The 16,073-nt window shown below is 36.7% G+C and overlaps 1 protein-coding gene across 3 annotated transcripts in view; it reads right to left on the reverse strand.

The window, feature by feature from the left end:
- LOC150108371 (pleckstrin homology domain-containing family G member 7-like) overlaps window positions 1-16,073 on the reverse strand; it is a 289,192-nt gene that overhangs the window by 65,893 nt on the left and 207,226 nt on the right. For all 3 annotated transcript variants that reach the window (XM_090390719.1, XM_090390718.1, XM_090390720.1), the window contains 2 exons: window positions 11,084-11,177; window positions 1,466-1,551 (listed from right to left, as the gene is read on the reverse strand). In XM_090390719.1, coding sequence (XP_090246845.1) covers window positions 1,466-1,551; window positions 11,084-11,177 — 180 coding nt within the window. The remainder of the gene's footprint in view (window positions 1-1,465; window positions 1,552-11,083; window positions 11,178-16,073) is intronic.

Consider the following 16,073-nt stretch of genomic DNA (forward strand, 5'->3'; position numbering starts at 1 on the left):
AAATTGTAAATAAATAGTTAAGTTCAGTTACAAATGGATACATGAAGACAATGGCAAAAACCAAGAGATCAAAATGAGATTTCCAAAGTGCCTCACTAAGGAATGTGATGGGTGATCACATCATACACAACAATGTTTCATACTGTTTATAATGGCATCCAAGAACTCAGTTGGTAATAACATTGTTCCTGCAAAGCTCTTCAAATCACTCAAGAATTTGGGAAGGGGATTTGAGAGCAGAAACAAGTCTGCCTAGAGCATCCTAGACATGTTCAACAGGATTATGGTCAGGAGACCTGATTGGCCAGTACATATGTATGTCTAAGTTTATTCTTGAAGATATTAGTCCATGCACTTTACTCGATGAGGACAAGCATTATCACCTCGTATGATAAGTATCTTGTGGTATTCATCTTTTATATCAATGACATTGGGGATAGTTTGGAGGATGATATCTAATCTTTTTCTGATGATGGTAAGTTTTGAAGGGTAATAAGGAATATTTTGAATGAAATCTCTATAGAGTGATTTAAACAGACCACCGCAGTGGGTAAACAATAATGAGCATCATTTCAGTTTTTGGAAGTGCAAAATTATGCATGTGGGATGGAAAGAATTGCAGAGACTGAGTATTACATTCTTGAAAATTTGCTGCCAGTAACTAGTAATCATGAAGCTAGAGATCTAGGAGTGATATTTAGCAGTGAATAGACATTTAAGGACTAAATTGCTCTTTAGGTAAAATCATTACTATATATAATGATGTTGAGAAGAACACTAATTGGTGGGTATAAGAAAGTTATTCTTTCTCATTACAAGGCACTGTTAAGAACATACATGGATTTTAAAAAACAAAATGCTCCTTTTGTATCCCAGACAATCCTATTCCTTTCTTGTCTACTCACACATTCACTACTACTTCCAGATTCCCCCCCCCCACATCTCTCCTTGTCCACCTCAACTCTTCCCCATTTCCTTGTTTTTCTTGTGTTCCTATTCTCCTCTCCTAAGCTACTGTCTTGTGCTTCCACATCACCTCTTACTTCCTCACATCTTCTATGCACCACAGTCATTACACCCCTTAGCAGCAACAGTTCTCCAATTGATTCACAACAAAATCCATCTAAATACAATCCATCACTCTTATACAGTTCCATCCATTCCTCAAACTCAACCCACATGTTCACAAATTACACTAATTTCTCTTCATGCAGCTATACTTAACATACTGTTCATAACCTTTTCTTGTTGTCTCAATTCATCTCTGTCATACCTGAGCAACAACATACACACACTGACATTTCCTTACCTCAGTGTTATCATTTCACTCTTCTCAAAAACCTTCTGACATCCATTCTCACATTTTCCTAGCTCTCAACCAAATCAAATTGCAATAAGCTATCAAGTCTTATTAACATGTATAAACAACACATAATTCTAAGCAAGCACAAAAATTCAGCCTTGCCTTTTTATGAAGTCCCTTTTTCCTTCTTGTAATCAATAACATATCATCAAACAGGATGACGTACATTTCTGTAGGTTTTCCACTATCTGGAGAACAATAATTTATTTTAAATGTATTTCAAATCCATTTTAAAGACTACATTTATATATCACAAATAATTCTAAAATAATATTCAAGATGATGTCATTCATCTATCAGGTATGCTAGATGAATGATATCTTTAATATTATTTACATTTATAAATAAATACAATTTATACATCTAAATTTATATTTATATTTATAAATATAAATCAAAATTATTCATAAAGAATTATTTCTGTATCAAACTTTATCGAATATTCTTTCTTAGAATACATTGATAGTTAGCATAGATCAACAAAAAAAATTCATTTAAATGTAAAAAAATGTAATAAATGTGGATTTTTTGAAAATGGTTAGTTGTTGTAAGTACAGCATGCATATGTGGAGAATGTGTTGGTGGTGAATATGAGATGGGAAAATGGTATGGATATGTGAAAATAATTATATTTTTTGGATTGCAAGTTACTGGTAAATGTGAAACTGACTGATGGAACAAAAGCGAGCGTAACTGCAGGAGCAAAAGACTGCATCAATTATGGAATGAAAGTGAGTGAGATGAAAGTATGGCTGATGAAATGTAAAAAGTGAAGAAAGATAGAAATGAAAGAAACTGGTGACAGATACTGTGATTGCCAGGATGCACGATCCTGGCAATCACACCAAAATGAGTTGATCAGAATTAGAAATTGCATGTTTTTCATGTTATTTCTATGCACAGTGAGATTAGAAGTTTGGTAGATAAGAATGAGAATGCAAAAGGATAGGATGATAGGAAAGCAGATAAAAAAAAGAGATGATGAACGACATGAGAGTGGCAATGTACAAAGATTCCATTATTAGAGGTATGATAAATGAGAGGGTCCACGAGGTCTGTTTTCCAGAAGAGATAATCATCATCATCATCAAATTCCTGCCATGTACCCTCACGGGGTGTACAGGATATGATAGTACTACATGAAAAAATTTACATCATTATTAATTTCCTATCTACAATTTTCCTCCAAATCAGTCTGTTACTTGTCAACACTCCAACATTATCAGATCTTATATTTCTATCATCTAAAGCACTTTGTACCATATCAATCCACCTATATCTTGGTCTTCCTCTAGGTCGTTTTGCTGCCAACCTGGCAGAGAACACTTGTTTTGCTAATCTTTCTTCGCTCATTCTGTTTAAGTGACAATACCACCTGAGATTAGCTCTGCTAACGCATTCCTGAATGCTGACAATGTCAAGTTCTTTCCTAATATCCTCGTTTTTAATATGATACTGCCATTGATGCCATCTGTTCACACCTATAATCTTTCTCAGGACTCTCATATCTATGGTCTCTAGTCTTTGGTCAAGTGTTTTACTTCTGACCCAGCTCTCAGATCCATAAGTTAAAACTGGTTTGAACACTGTCTTGTATACAGCTAATTTAGTGTTCTGACTAATTTCTCTCTTATTCCATATGAATTTATTCAATTGACTTCCCACCATACCAGCTTTGCTGATTCTGTTGTCTATTTCTATATTTAATTTACCATCTTCAGTAAAAATCGTGCCTAAATAGCTGAAATGTTTTACTTGTTCCACAGGTTCTCCATTCACAACGCAGTTGACATTTTCAATGATTCTGCCTATTTTCATTGTCTTTGTCTTTTTATTGCTGACCTTCATACCATATCTATTACAACAGCTATTCAATTTAGTCAGAGAATCTTGCAGACTTGTAGCGGATTTATTTAGAAGTATAACATCATCCGCATAAAGCTGACATTAACATCTCCAATTTTGATATCATGTTTAATACCACTTTCCTTCATAATGTGATCCATATAGATAATGAATAACAGAGGGGATAATGTACATCCTTGTCTTACACCAGATTTAACATTAAACCATCTTCCTGTACTTCCTTCAATTCTAACTGCTGACTTACAACTCAAATAAAGACTAAGTATTGCTTGATATAATGCCCCATTGACACCATATAACTGCAGCATATTGAATAGCTTCTCTCTTGGCACCTTGTCATATGCCTTTTCCAGATCGACAAAACTTAAATACAGATCTTTGTTATATTCCCATGCTTTCTCGACTATTTGTCGTAAAGTGAAGATCTGATCCTGACAGCCTCTATTTGGCCTGAATCCAGCTTGTTCTTCACCAAGCTTTACTTCCACAATTCTTCTCAACCGTTTCTCAAGTATACTTGCATAGATCTTGCCAGGAACACTTAGTAGGGAAATACCTCTGTAGTTCTCACATGCAATTTTATTTCCCTTTTTTATATATGGGTACTATGAGAGCTCTACTCCAATCATCGGGAATTCGTCCCTCTGTCCAGGCTTTCTGAACTATGCAGTGCAGCCACTGTAAGACTCTTATACCACCATACTTCAGCATTTCTGGTCGAATATCATCTACTCCTGCTGCCTTTCCACATTTCAAGCCTTTGATGGCTTTTTCTACTTCAAGTATGGATATGTATTCCTGACTGCATGCCTGGTCAGTGTTTTTTACCACTGTGCTGTCATCACTGCTTGTTTCATTTAGCAGTTTTTCAAAGTAATTACTCCATACTTTAAGGATATCTTTTTCTCCCGTTTTCATGTCACCTTTATCATCTCTAATTCCTTTTATAGCACTCTTTCCTCCATTCTTAAGCTTCTTCAATAACCTCCAGAATATTTTGCCACCTTCTTGATATTTATTTTCTATATTCTTGCCAAAGTCCTCCCATGACTTTTGTTTAGCTAGTTTTACACGGTGTTTAGCATTCTTGCATTTGTCTCTATATTCTCTAAGAGCACAAGCTGACTTATTTGACAGAAACTTTTGGTATGCTTTCTTCTTTTCCTTCACTGCCTCTTTAACTTCCTGTGTCCATCACGGAGTTCTGATTTTTTTATCCTTACAGACAACCTCACCACATGCCTCTCTGGCAGAATCAATCAATGTTTTCTTCAGAGTTTGCCACTGAATCTCCAAGGTTTGATTCCTGTTCTCAAACTCTTTCGTTTTTTCTTCAATAATCTTTGTGTATTTTAGTCTACAGCTCACATCTGAGAGCTGCTCAACTTTTATTCGCTTTAAAACTTTCTTACATGTTATTCTTTTCAATATGAAATTCAATTTTATCCTGCTCAAGACTAAATAGTGATCACTTCCAATTTCAAATCGTCTGTACACTCTGGTGTCCTGCACCAGGGAGAAAATATCACTATCAACAATAACATAGTCAATGAGACTTTTCTTATTCCTAGCCTCTTCTCTCCATGTGAATTTGTGCACATTTTTATGTTGGAACATGGTGTTAGTAATAACCAGTCCTGAGCAGAAATCGAACAGATATTTGCCATTATTATTAGCTTTGCTCTTTTCTCCAAATTTTCCCAAAATATTTTTGTATGTCTCACAATCATTTCCTACTCTGCTATTTAGATCCCCAACAAGGACCAACTTTTCCTTTTTCATTGTGTCAGTTGCTTTTTCTAAAGCCTCAAAAAATTCCTCCACTTCTACCTTAGTAGAACCTTCTGTGGGACCATAGGCACAAATAAGTCTCATTGTCCAGTTCCCCATTCTCATATTTGCCCACATTACTCTATTTGAGACTGACTGCCATTCAAGAAGATTAGCCTCGTATTTTGTGTTGAATACTATGGCTACTCCTTCTTTTCCTTGACTGTCATTGCCTGAATATAACATTTTGTATTTATTGCTCAGAAAGATCTCACCAGTTTTGGTCTTTTTTGTTTCAGTCACCCCTATTATGTCGATCTGGTACTTATCTAATTCCTCAGCTAGCTCCATTTCTTTGCCATTCAGGCTTCTTACATTGATAGTACCGATCTTTAACTCTGGTGATGTTGAGTTGGGGTTTATTTTCAGATTTGTTCCAGTAGCTGACTTTTTGCTGTTCGCCCTGGTTCCCTGGCGAAAACAACGGGGGCCTTGTTTAACCGGGCGACGCCCCAGCCGGCATGAAATTTTGTCATGTTGTACCATCATTCTATATTTTGGTTTAACAAATAAGAATACAATTTGGTCGGCTAAATCCCAAATTGCCAGCCCATCCTTGTCCGTTCAGTATCCAAGTAGATACCCAACAGGGTGCACCACGAGAAGGTGAGGATTGGACATTAGGTCAGAAGCCCTGGTCGGTTCTCCGCATTCCTTTAAAGGCTATGTGGAGGGCTCCTCTCAGTTATACAGCTTTGACCCTTAAGCACCCCTTAAGGAGAGATAATTAGTAGGACAATTGATGCATTGGATATGAGAAGTACACAAGCAAGAGTTAGTGGTGGTTGTTAGAACAAATGATTTAGTTAGACATGAAATAATATAAGGGTGGATATCAGGAGGTTACTGATACTGAGGAGAGTGAAAAATAATAGTGTGGTGTGAAAGGTAGTCACAGTGTGTTGCCAAGGTATGATACTGACGAGTTGAGTCATAGAGCAAGAATCATGAATAGTATGTTGACAGAGTTGTGTGAGAAGAAGGGAGTGAAGTTTCTAAATGCATTGGATGCATTTGAAGGAGGAATGGATTTGTACACATGATGTCAATAAGAGAAAATCAGAGGAAGTAAGAGGTGAAGTGAAAGATCAGGAGAGAGAGAGAACTGGTAAGACTAAAGTGGTAAGTAGTAGTAGTAGCATGAGAGATGATGATGATGAGAAAACAAGAATGCAAGATAGATGGATAGGGAAGAGATAGGGAGAGTTTAGGTGAACTTCAAACATCTACTTAGAAGTAGAGAATGTGTGCATATGGGAATGGTCAGCATAGGAATGGGATGTAAGGGGGAGGTGTAGTTGAGTTTGAAGAGATGTATGGGATGTGACAATAAAGGGGATTGAGCATGAGCAGGTGTGGAGAAATCACAATCGACAGGTGGTATGGGTAGGACTGGTTATAGACTTAAAAGTGAATTGCTGTGTTCATTTTCAAATGCCAGGGGAGATTTAAATAGTTTCAATAATTGAGTTTATTTTCCAAAAATTGTTGGAAAAAGTGAAACATGATTAGATAAGAATAATATCCTGATGGGAATAGACATGGAAGGGTATGAAGTTTCTCATGAGGATGAAAAGGATAAGAAGGGAAAGCAGAGTGCTGCTGAAGATAGCAGACAAATTATGTTAGCACAAAGTGGAGATGCAAGAGGGAAATGGCAATAATGGTTTTGAGTCAGTGAGGTGGAGATTGATAGAAAGATATCTACCCTATAGATATAAAATGATAAGCCTTTTTGTGTAACGTTTTTGTGTCATGTTTTTTGTCAAGTTATTTGAAAGGTTTTGAAACTCAGGGGCTACCCTGAGTGTAATCTAATAATTTCATCAGAGGATGTAATTGTGAGTGGGGTGATATATTTTCCTCCAGTTGGTGAGAGTAGCCATGACGTAATCATCTGAGTATACCAACCATATGAAGACTTCTATGAGGAAAGGATATATATATAATATATACAGGGTGTTCGGGATAAATTTGACAGTTTCGTAAGGAAAAAGAAAATCTTCTTTGTATCTATTAAATTTAATGAATTGACAAAAAAACATTACAGGCAGAGTTAATTACAATACTATCAACAAGATTTACTCAAAATAACCACCATTAGCATCGATCACAGCTTCAATTCTGCTTCGGAACCTCGAACAAGCTGATGCTACAGTCTCCCTGGGAAGGGCCGCAAAAACTGTTTTAATTTTATCCATTAACTGGGCTTTTGTATTACTGGAAGTGCGATTGGTGTCTTTTTCAACTGCGCCCCATACAAAATAATCCATGGGGTTAAGGTCTGGGGAGTTTGGAGGCCAAACATTTGGACTGGTGAAGTCGTAGAAATTTTCAGACAACCATTTTTGACTTTTCCCAGAGGTGTGGCAAGGGGCCGAATCCTGCTGCCATACATACGGCCTACCATTGGCTACCCTTGTTATCCAGGGCTTGACTACAGTTAGCAACTCCACGAACAAAGCCCGAATTCCAATGCCAGGGTTCTTCAACACCTGTTCCTGCAGATTTGCGAGGAATTCTGCTGTACGAACGCAATCAGATCGTCTGCTAGGGATCTTTCTTCTTGCTACATCCTCGTAGTAACCATTGCAAGTCTCTAGTTCATGCCTGATTGTTTTTACTGTATTCAGGGAGCATTGGGCAGCAGTCGTAATATCCTTATTTTGATGGCGGGCACGAATCATCATGGTACAAGTTATTCTCTTCCATGATTCAGGTGGGTTCCAGCTATCCATCCTTTCTGACATCTTGTATATGAATGAAGAAGGGTCCAAACTTTTAAATGAAGAGAAGTGTGTGTTAATACATGTAACTTACGGAAAAATATAATTAATTATAAATATGTCAAATTTATCCCGAACACCCTGTATATATATATATGGAAATACAAGACTGGTGATTATGGGAAGCTTAGGAGAAAATTTGGAGCTATACCATGGAATGAGGAGTTAAGTGGGGAGGAAATAAATGCTTCTTGGGAACCAACCAAGAGATATTTAATATCAATGTGCAAATATATTCTGAAGGTCAAAAGTTGAATAAGGTAGATGTCTAATCGATGAATGAAGGGATTAAGCATGAAATCTGGAAGAAGGTACTGTGGAGATAGCACGAGATGAATAATGCTAAGTGTCAATTGTACGAGGAGTATAAAGAGCAGGCCAGGAAGGTGACCAAGTTGGTAAGGATAGCTAAAGTTCAGTATGAGCAGAAATTAGCAAATCAAACCAAGAAAAATTGTAGAGAGTTTTTCAGATATGTGTCAAACAGAAGGAAGAATGAAGAAGAATAGAATTTGTTAATGAACAAAGATGATAGATTGGTAACTGATGCTGAGGACATGGTTGAGGTATTCAGTGAACAATTCATAAGGGTGTTTCATCCTGATCAGTGTATGAAATCATCATTTTAAAGGGAGTGTTCTAGGAAGTTGGTGGTAGTCTCTGCATATCTATTTAATAAGAGTATTACAATAGCACAGGTTCCAAAGGAATGGAAAGAATGTAAACTTATTCCAGTGTACAAAAGTAGTGATAGAGCTATTGCTACAAATTATATGCCAATCTGTACATCTGGAGTTCTGGTTAAGGTACGAGAGAGAGTCTGGATAACAGACTAAGAAATTGGATAGCCGATTGACTGTGAGATATGTATCAGCAAGTTGTATGTATATAATGGTACAGTATCAAGAAAGAGGAAAGTCACTAGTGGTGCAGGAGGGGTCTGTTTTGAGACCAATGTTGCCAACTTGTATATTAATGACATTGGGATTAGTTTGCCTAGAGATATGCAACTGTTTGCAGATGATACAAAATTAGAGAGAGCAATAAGGAATCAAGTGGATATTGTGGCCCTACAGGAGGACTCAGTTAAATAGATTGCATACATGGGCAGTAAGTGGAATTGTCAGTTCAATGTTGCAAATTGTAAGGTTCTGAAATATGGTAAGCAGTGATGAGATGCAAAGTATACACTTGATTGGGAAACTTTGAAGGAGGGGAGGAGAAATGAGAGATCTGGGAGTAGTAATAGTGGTGGTGGTAGACAAGGACCTGAAGTTCAGGACTCACTTTGCACAAGTTGTGAAGTCATCACATTGGATTATGGAAATGATGTGGAGGATCTTGACGTGCAAAAATAAATACATTATGTTTCCATTGTATAAGGACTTGATCAGAGCCTCATATGGATTATTGTACACAGATTTGGTCACCTGGTTTTCATAGTGATGAGGATATGTTAGAAAGGATCCAGAGAAGATTCACAAAGGTGGTAACTGGTTTTTTAGAATGTGTAATATGAAGACAGATTAAGATAATGCAATTTGCAAAGCCTCGTGAATAGGAGGAGGAGGATATAATCAAGACATATGAGTTGATCAGAGTTGTTGCCAGGTTAACATGGAAGAAATTTTACATATAACAGGAGGAGAGGGTAGAACAAAGAGCCATCCCTGGAAACTCTATAAGGAGGATGTTAGCAAAGGAGTGAGGAGTGGAGGGGCAGGTTCTTTGCATTTAAAATTGTTGGTAAGTGAAATGCATTTTCTGTGAGTGTGGTGGATGCAGACACATTGAATAACTGTGTTCAATATACAGCACAGTTTGATGAACTCTGTGATAGTGTGCACCTCCCATGATGAGTCATTGACTCCATGGAGGTGTAGTATTAATAATAATAACTATCCTAATTATGTTCTGGTCAATTCCCTTGGTAAGTAGGGCAGCACATATGGATTTGTCAGAGACTGCTAAACTTTGAATTTCTCAGTATGATGTGTTCTGCCAAAAGATTTACTTACCTCACTTTGTTATTTTCATTTGCACCATTACTGCTTTTCTAATTCTGATGATCATGCTGCTCTATTTGATTATTTATTAACACTGACGATTTATTTCCTATAATTGTAATCTCAAATAGAGAGATCATCTTCCTTGGAGACTTCAATTTGGATAAATTAAAACTACTCATTTTCTTTAATTTCATTAATCAAGCAAGAAGTAAAGCCAATTATTTGCTGTCACTAATAATTTAATGCAAATTGTTCACCTTCCAACCAGAATAACAGATAATCCTCATCATTCTCCAACTAATCTGGATCTTCTCTCTCTCAACAAGCTCCTTCTCAAAATATGCTGTAGATAGATGTTAGCTCTCTTCTTGGCAACTCTGAGCATAACTGTGTCCAAATTTCTTTTTCTATAGATCAACATTTACCCACCAAGCTCAACCTTATGCCCTTTTGCACTACAACAATAGTTCAGGATTTCTACATCTGTTTTCCATGGTCTGATTAATTTTCTGCTCTCTCCCAACCAATATCTTAAATAATCCTTGCTGGAATAAGTGCTTTCATTTCCCAATCAACATAAAACTCTCAAACATCATCTAGGTCAAGTTTATCCAACAAGTGTGCAAAAGCAATCAAGATTAAAAATCCCAGCTTTGTATTTAACCTAGACCACACCCTTCAACATCTGATATCTGTAATAAAAAATAAAAATAAAAATAAAAAATACAAAGCAGATCTTGCTCTGTTCAAATGGAAGTCAAGCCTTCTGGTGCCTCACTAAGGCTATTAGATGCAACTTCTCCCTTCCTTTCTTCCACCTCTCTTACATCAAGATGGTACTAGAGCAGCATCACCTGAAGATATGGCTGATCTCTTGGCACCTTCCAGTTTACCATGAACAACTAAACACATCAGAAAAATGTTCAGTAATCTAGATACAAGTCTTTTGGTCCAAATGGTATCCTCCAATTGTGTTACAAACTTGTTTTCCAGATCCTGTATCACCAATACCAGCTATCATAATCATTTGGCATCTACCCAACAGCACGCAGAAGCAAGCCATTATCTGGCCTGTCACTATAAAGGGAGATATTAAAGTCAGCTGTTACACAATTGTCCTAGTGACCTCATCTCATCTCAGTCTACTTGAAAATAAGAGACCATGGAAAAAACTAAACACTAATATTTTCTAAATTTGTCACTTTTTTTAATAAGCAAAAATGACTTACCTAATAACTGCAGAGCACCTTCAAGAATTATTTGTCTCCTTGGACTGACAATAAGACGTTCACAAGGTTGCTTAGCTAGTGGTCCTTTCAGAAACTAAAAAACAAAGTAGAATGCAAAATTATGAATTAAACAACTGAAAAAATACAATACACTTTAAGAAAATGCATTTTTGTGGATTAATTAATGTTTCAGTGCATAGTGGTTTAAGTTAATTCGCAAATCAATTTAATTTAGTCCTGTTCCAACATGATGAGAACTCCAAATATGAGGGTGGTCTAAAAAGTTCTCTGCCTAACAATGAAAAAATGAAATTATAATTTCAAAGTCCGTGAGGTTAGCCAAGTGGCTATGTGCTTTGCAACCATATGCCTGGGAAAGGAGTGTCCTGGGTTCGATTCCCATCACCAACATGAGGAGCTTAAGGATCTTTCTCAGACATAGCCAAGTTAGCTGGTCTTGGGCATGGACAGCAGGGTTTTTCTCCGCAGTTTATCTGGGGTTTTTCCTTCCATGAGCAGGCAAACCAGCCCAGTAAACACACGCACACACCAGGAGGCATAGGGATAGCTACCTTATCCTAGGGATGGGTATGGCTTAGAAGGGCTAAAGATAGCTCCATAACAGGCCACTAGGCTTAATACCTGAAGGGAAGAAGATAATTTCAAAATTTTTTTTTCAACATAATCTTCCTTAAGACTAATACATTTATTCCAGCAATGCTCCAGCGCCATTATCCCATCCCTGTAGTGGTTCTCAGTAAGATCTGCAAAATACCCCTCTATAGCTGCAATCACCTCTTGATTCAAAGAAAAACACTGACCAGCGAGGAAGAGTTTTAGTTTTGGGAAATCAGAGGTAACCAAATCTTGGGAATAGGGTGGATGTTTCAACAATTCATAGTGCAGATCCCTTAATTTTCCCATTACCAAAACACCTTTGTGGGCAGGTGCATTGTCCGGATGAAGGATGATTTTTTTCTTCTGCGAACAGGGTCTTTTCTCACGAATTTTTTCGTCTAGTCTGGTTAAAAGTTAGGAATAATATTCCCCGGCTATTTTGAAAAGGGTAAAACCCCTTTTCAAGATAATTAATAAACAAAATGCCTTTAGCCTCCCAAAACACTGATGCCATAATCTTTCCTGTTGATGGAATCGGCTTTGTCTTCTTTGCCACTGAACAACTGACTTCTGTCCACTATTTTGACTGCTGTTTGGATTCTGGTGTGTAATGGTGAATCCAAGTCTCATCCATAGTAATAAATCGACACACAAAATCAGTTTTATTCTTTTTAAAACACTCCATTTATCCTAAATTGCAGATCCTTTTCTGCAGATTGTGGATCAGACCATAAGCTAGTACTAGCAAACCTAAGAATAAAGTTAAATCTGAAAGCACGTTTAGAGTCAAAAGGAGACTGAATGTAAACATCGAAGAACATTGGTTCAAATTAAAGGAAATAATATTAAAATCGGCAGAAAATACAATAGGTTACACAGAAAGAGAAAGTAAAAAGGACTGGATCTCGAATGAAGTAAAAAGATTAAGCGATCAAAGGAAAGGCATGAAACTAAAACAGAACTATAACAGAAATGAATATAATAGATTAAACAGAGAAATTAGAAAACTAGTTAAAAGAGACAAGAATAACTGGTCAGAAGAAAAATGCAAAATGGCAGAGAAGCTATCAAAAGAAAATAATCTTCATGGATTATATAAACAAATAGACCAAATTAGTAGGACACGGATAACAAAAATTATAATGATCAAAAACAAAGAGGGACAACTAATTTGAAAGTAAAACAAAAAGAATGGCCAGATGGGAAGAATACTTCAGAGATTTATATAATAAAAACAGCTCCCAGGATATTACTATTCCATCCACTGAAATGGAAGAGGAAACAAATATCTTTACCAAAGATATAATAGCACATAGCATAGAAAAATTCAAAACTAGGAAAGCACCTGGCATTGATCAAATACACGCAGAATTATTAAAAGCATTAAAGGAACAACTTTTGGAACCATTAAAAACATTATTTGAAAGGATCTACAAAAATGAAGCAGTGCCTACTGATTGGACCAAATCAGTTATAACCCCTATATGCAAAAAAAGGAGATAAAACAGAATGCAATAATTACAGAGGCATTAGCCTCCTCAGTATTCCAAGTAAGGTTTTTACGAAAGTACTTCAAAAACAAATTAAACCATATATAGAACTAGCACTAGGAGAAGAATAAGCAGGTTTCAGACCAGGATGAAGCACAATTGATCAACTATTCACTTTAAGAGAGCTAATAGAAAAGACACTAGAGTACAACTAATATAACCCCTATATGCAAAAGGAAACAGAATGCAATAATTACAGAGGCATTAGCCTCCTCAGTATTCCAAGTAAGGTTTTTACGAAAGTACTTCAAAAACAAATTAAACCATATATAGAACTAGCACTAGGAGAAGAATAAGCAGGTTTCAGACCAAGATGAAGCACAATTGATCAACTATTCACCTTAAGAGAGCTAATAGAAAAGACACTAGAGTACAACCAAAGTTGCTACATAAATTTCATAGACTTTCGTCAGGCATTTGATTCAATCCATAGAAGAGAACTATGGAAGAATTTGGAATTCCCAACAAAACAATAAGAATAATAAAGAATCTGTACGAGAAATCTGAAAGTGCAGTATCAATGGAGGACACCTTAACCAACTGGTTCCACACACACACACACACACAGAGTGGAGTAAGACAGGGATGCAATCTGTCACCAGACCTGTTCAATCTTACACTGGAAGAAGCAACCAATAAGGCCTTAAAAAATGAAGACTCCGGAATCAAAATATATGGGAAAAATGTAACAAATTTAAAATTTGCAGACAACATTGCATTACTTGCAAGCACAGAAGAAAATCTACAGCAAATTTATGATAAAATAAAGGAGGAGTGTATAAAATCTGGATTAAACATAAATATAGACAAAACAAAAATTATGCAAATAGGAAAAAGAATCACCAATCTGAAAATTGAAATTGATAGTAAGAATCTAGAGCAGGTTACTGCTCTAGACGGCCCAGAATTAGATGGATAGACAAAATAAAAGTGGACCTGAAAACCAAATCACAAACAAGTGACACCAAACTGGACAGAATTGTTTGGACTCTTCCAGTACTGACAGAAGTGGAAAGAGTTCATTAGGCCTCATCATCATCCACATAGGTGATGGAAGAGAGAAGAAAACACTCCAAGCACTGTTCAGAGATTTTCAGTTAGTGCGTTTTTGATCTGCTGTGAACAAGCACGGCACCTATCTTACGCAAAGCTTTTTCATATGCAATTCTTCATGCAAAATATATCCTACACGTTGTGTAGAATATATCTGGTGTGTAATGATGAATCCAAGTCTCATCCATAGTAATAAATCGACGCACAAAATCAGTTTTATTCTTGTTAAAGCACTCCAAGCACTGTTCAGAGATTTTCATGCGAGTGCATTTTTGATCTGCTGTGAGCAAGCACTGCACCCATCTTACACAAAGCTTTTTCATATGCAATTCTTCATGCAAAATATATCCTACACATTCTTTTGAAATGCCTATAGTCTCAGTAAATTTCATGCACTTTGACTTTCTAGTCAGTACCATATCATGCACTTGATCAATGATTTCTGGTGTTGTTACACTTTTTTGATGTCCTTCACATGGATCACTTTCAAGGCTGGTACAGCCATGTTTAAACTCTGCAACCCCTTTTCTTAATTGTCAAAAATGAAGGAGAAGAGTGCCCATAAACTTTTATGAACTTCGAATGAATTTCTTTTGGCATTAAACCTTCTTTTACAAAGAATTTTATAACCACACGATACTCAATTTTATCCATTTCAAGGGATACAGACAACACTTTTTGCTTCAGACAGCTAGAAAACAAACTACTTGATAGAATGACTTTGCAATTTCACGTGGATGCTTATGACAGATGTACCAACTTAGAAAAAAAAAATCTTGCCGAGCCATCTATGGTTGAGGCTGAGAACTTTTCATACCACCCTCATAAGAGAATAAATGAGCTGGAACTTAGTGTACTGTTAATACATCAAGTTCCAGCTCATTTCTTCTTCTGTAAAATTTGATACAGATGACTATATAACATTTTCTCACTAGTAAATCTTTGATGTCCACAAGTTTTACCTACCTAGGTGAAAAGCAATCATGTAATCCATTCTCTACTCAAAGGAGTTTTGGCTTTTACTTAATTAAGCACCTGGAATTATGAGATCCAAAAATTTTATTATTATTACACGGGCATCTCCATAGAATCCACAGATTCATTGCAGAAGGCCTGCAGTAACCATCATTCACACAATAATAAGTTTAGTTTAATCCTTTATCCAAGTGTTAGCAAACAAAGTTTGTGCCTGAAAGTATCTTCAGGACTGAGCTAAGGTGGTGCAACACCAAGGCAACTCGTGGCAAAGGTGGAGAAAGCTATCATCACTCCTATCTCAGTATCTCCCATAATGCAAAGCACATCTCCTTGCGGATATGTGTAATGCTATGCATTAAGGCAAGGGCCACTACGCATACCGGTTTCAACCTTTATTGAGGTCTTCTCAATGGGAGCCAGGCCCAGTAGTGGAGACACCAAGGCAGAAGCAATGAGAAGTCATCCCCACCTATAGGATGTGCTTTGCATTATGGGAGATACTGAGATAGGAGTGATGATAGCTTTCTCCACCTTTGCCACGAGTTGTCTTGGTGTTGCTCCACCTTAGCTCAGTCCTGAAGATACTTTCAGGTGCAAACTTTGTTTGCTCACACTTGGATAAAGGATTAAACTAAACTTATTATAGTCTAACCAAGTGAAAAATAAACTCTCAACATCTTTCTCTGAATCAGGAGTCATTTAATAATAAGGTTGTACACCTTTTGGCAACTCCTATAGGTGGGGATGACTTCTCATTGCTTCTGCCTTGGTGTCTCCACTACTGGGCCTGG

This window comes from Typopeltis vanoorti, chromosome 3 (assembly GCF_054136105.1).
Source record: "Typopeltis vanoorti isolate ZY-2024b chromosome 3, IOZ_Tvanoo_1.0, whole genome shotgun sequence".
NCBI lineage: Eukaryota > Metazoa > Arthropoda > Arachnida > Uropygi > Thelyphonidae > Typopeltis > Typopeltis vanoorti.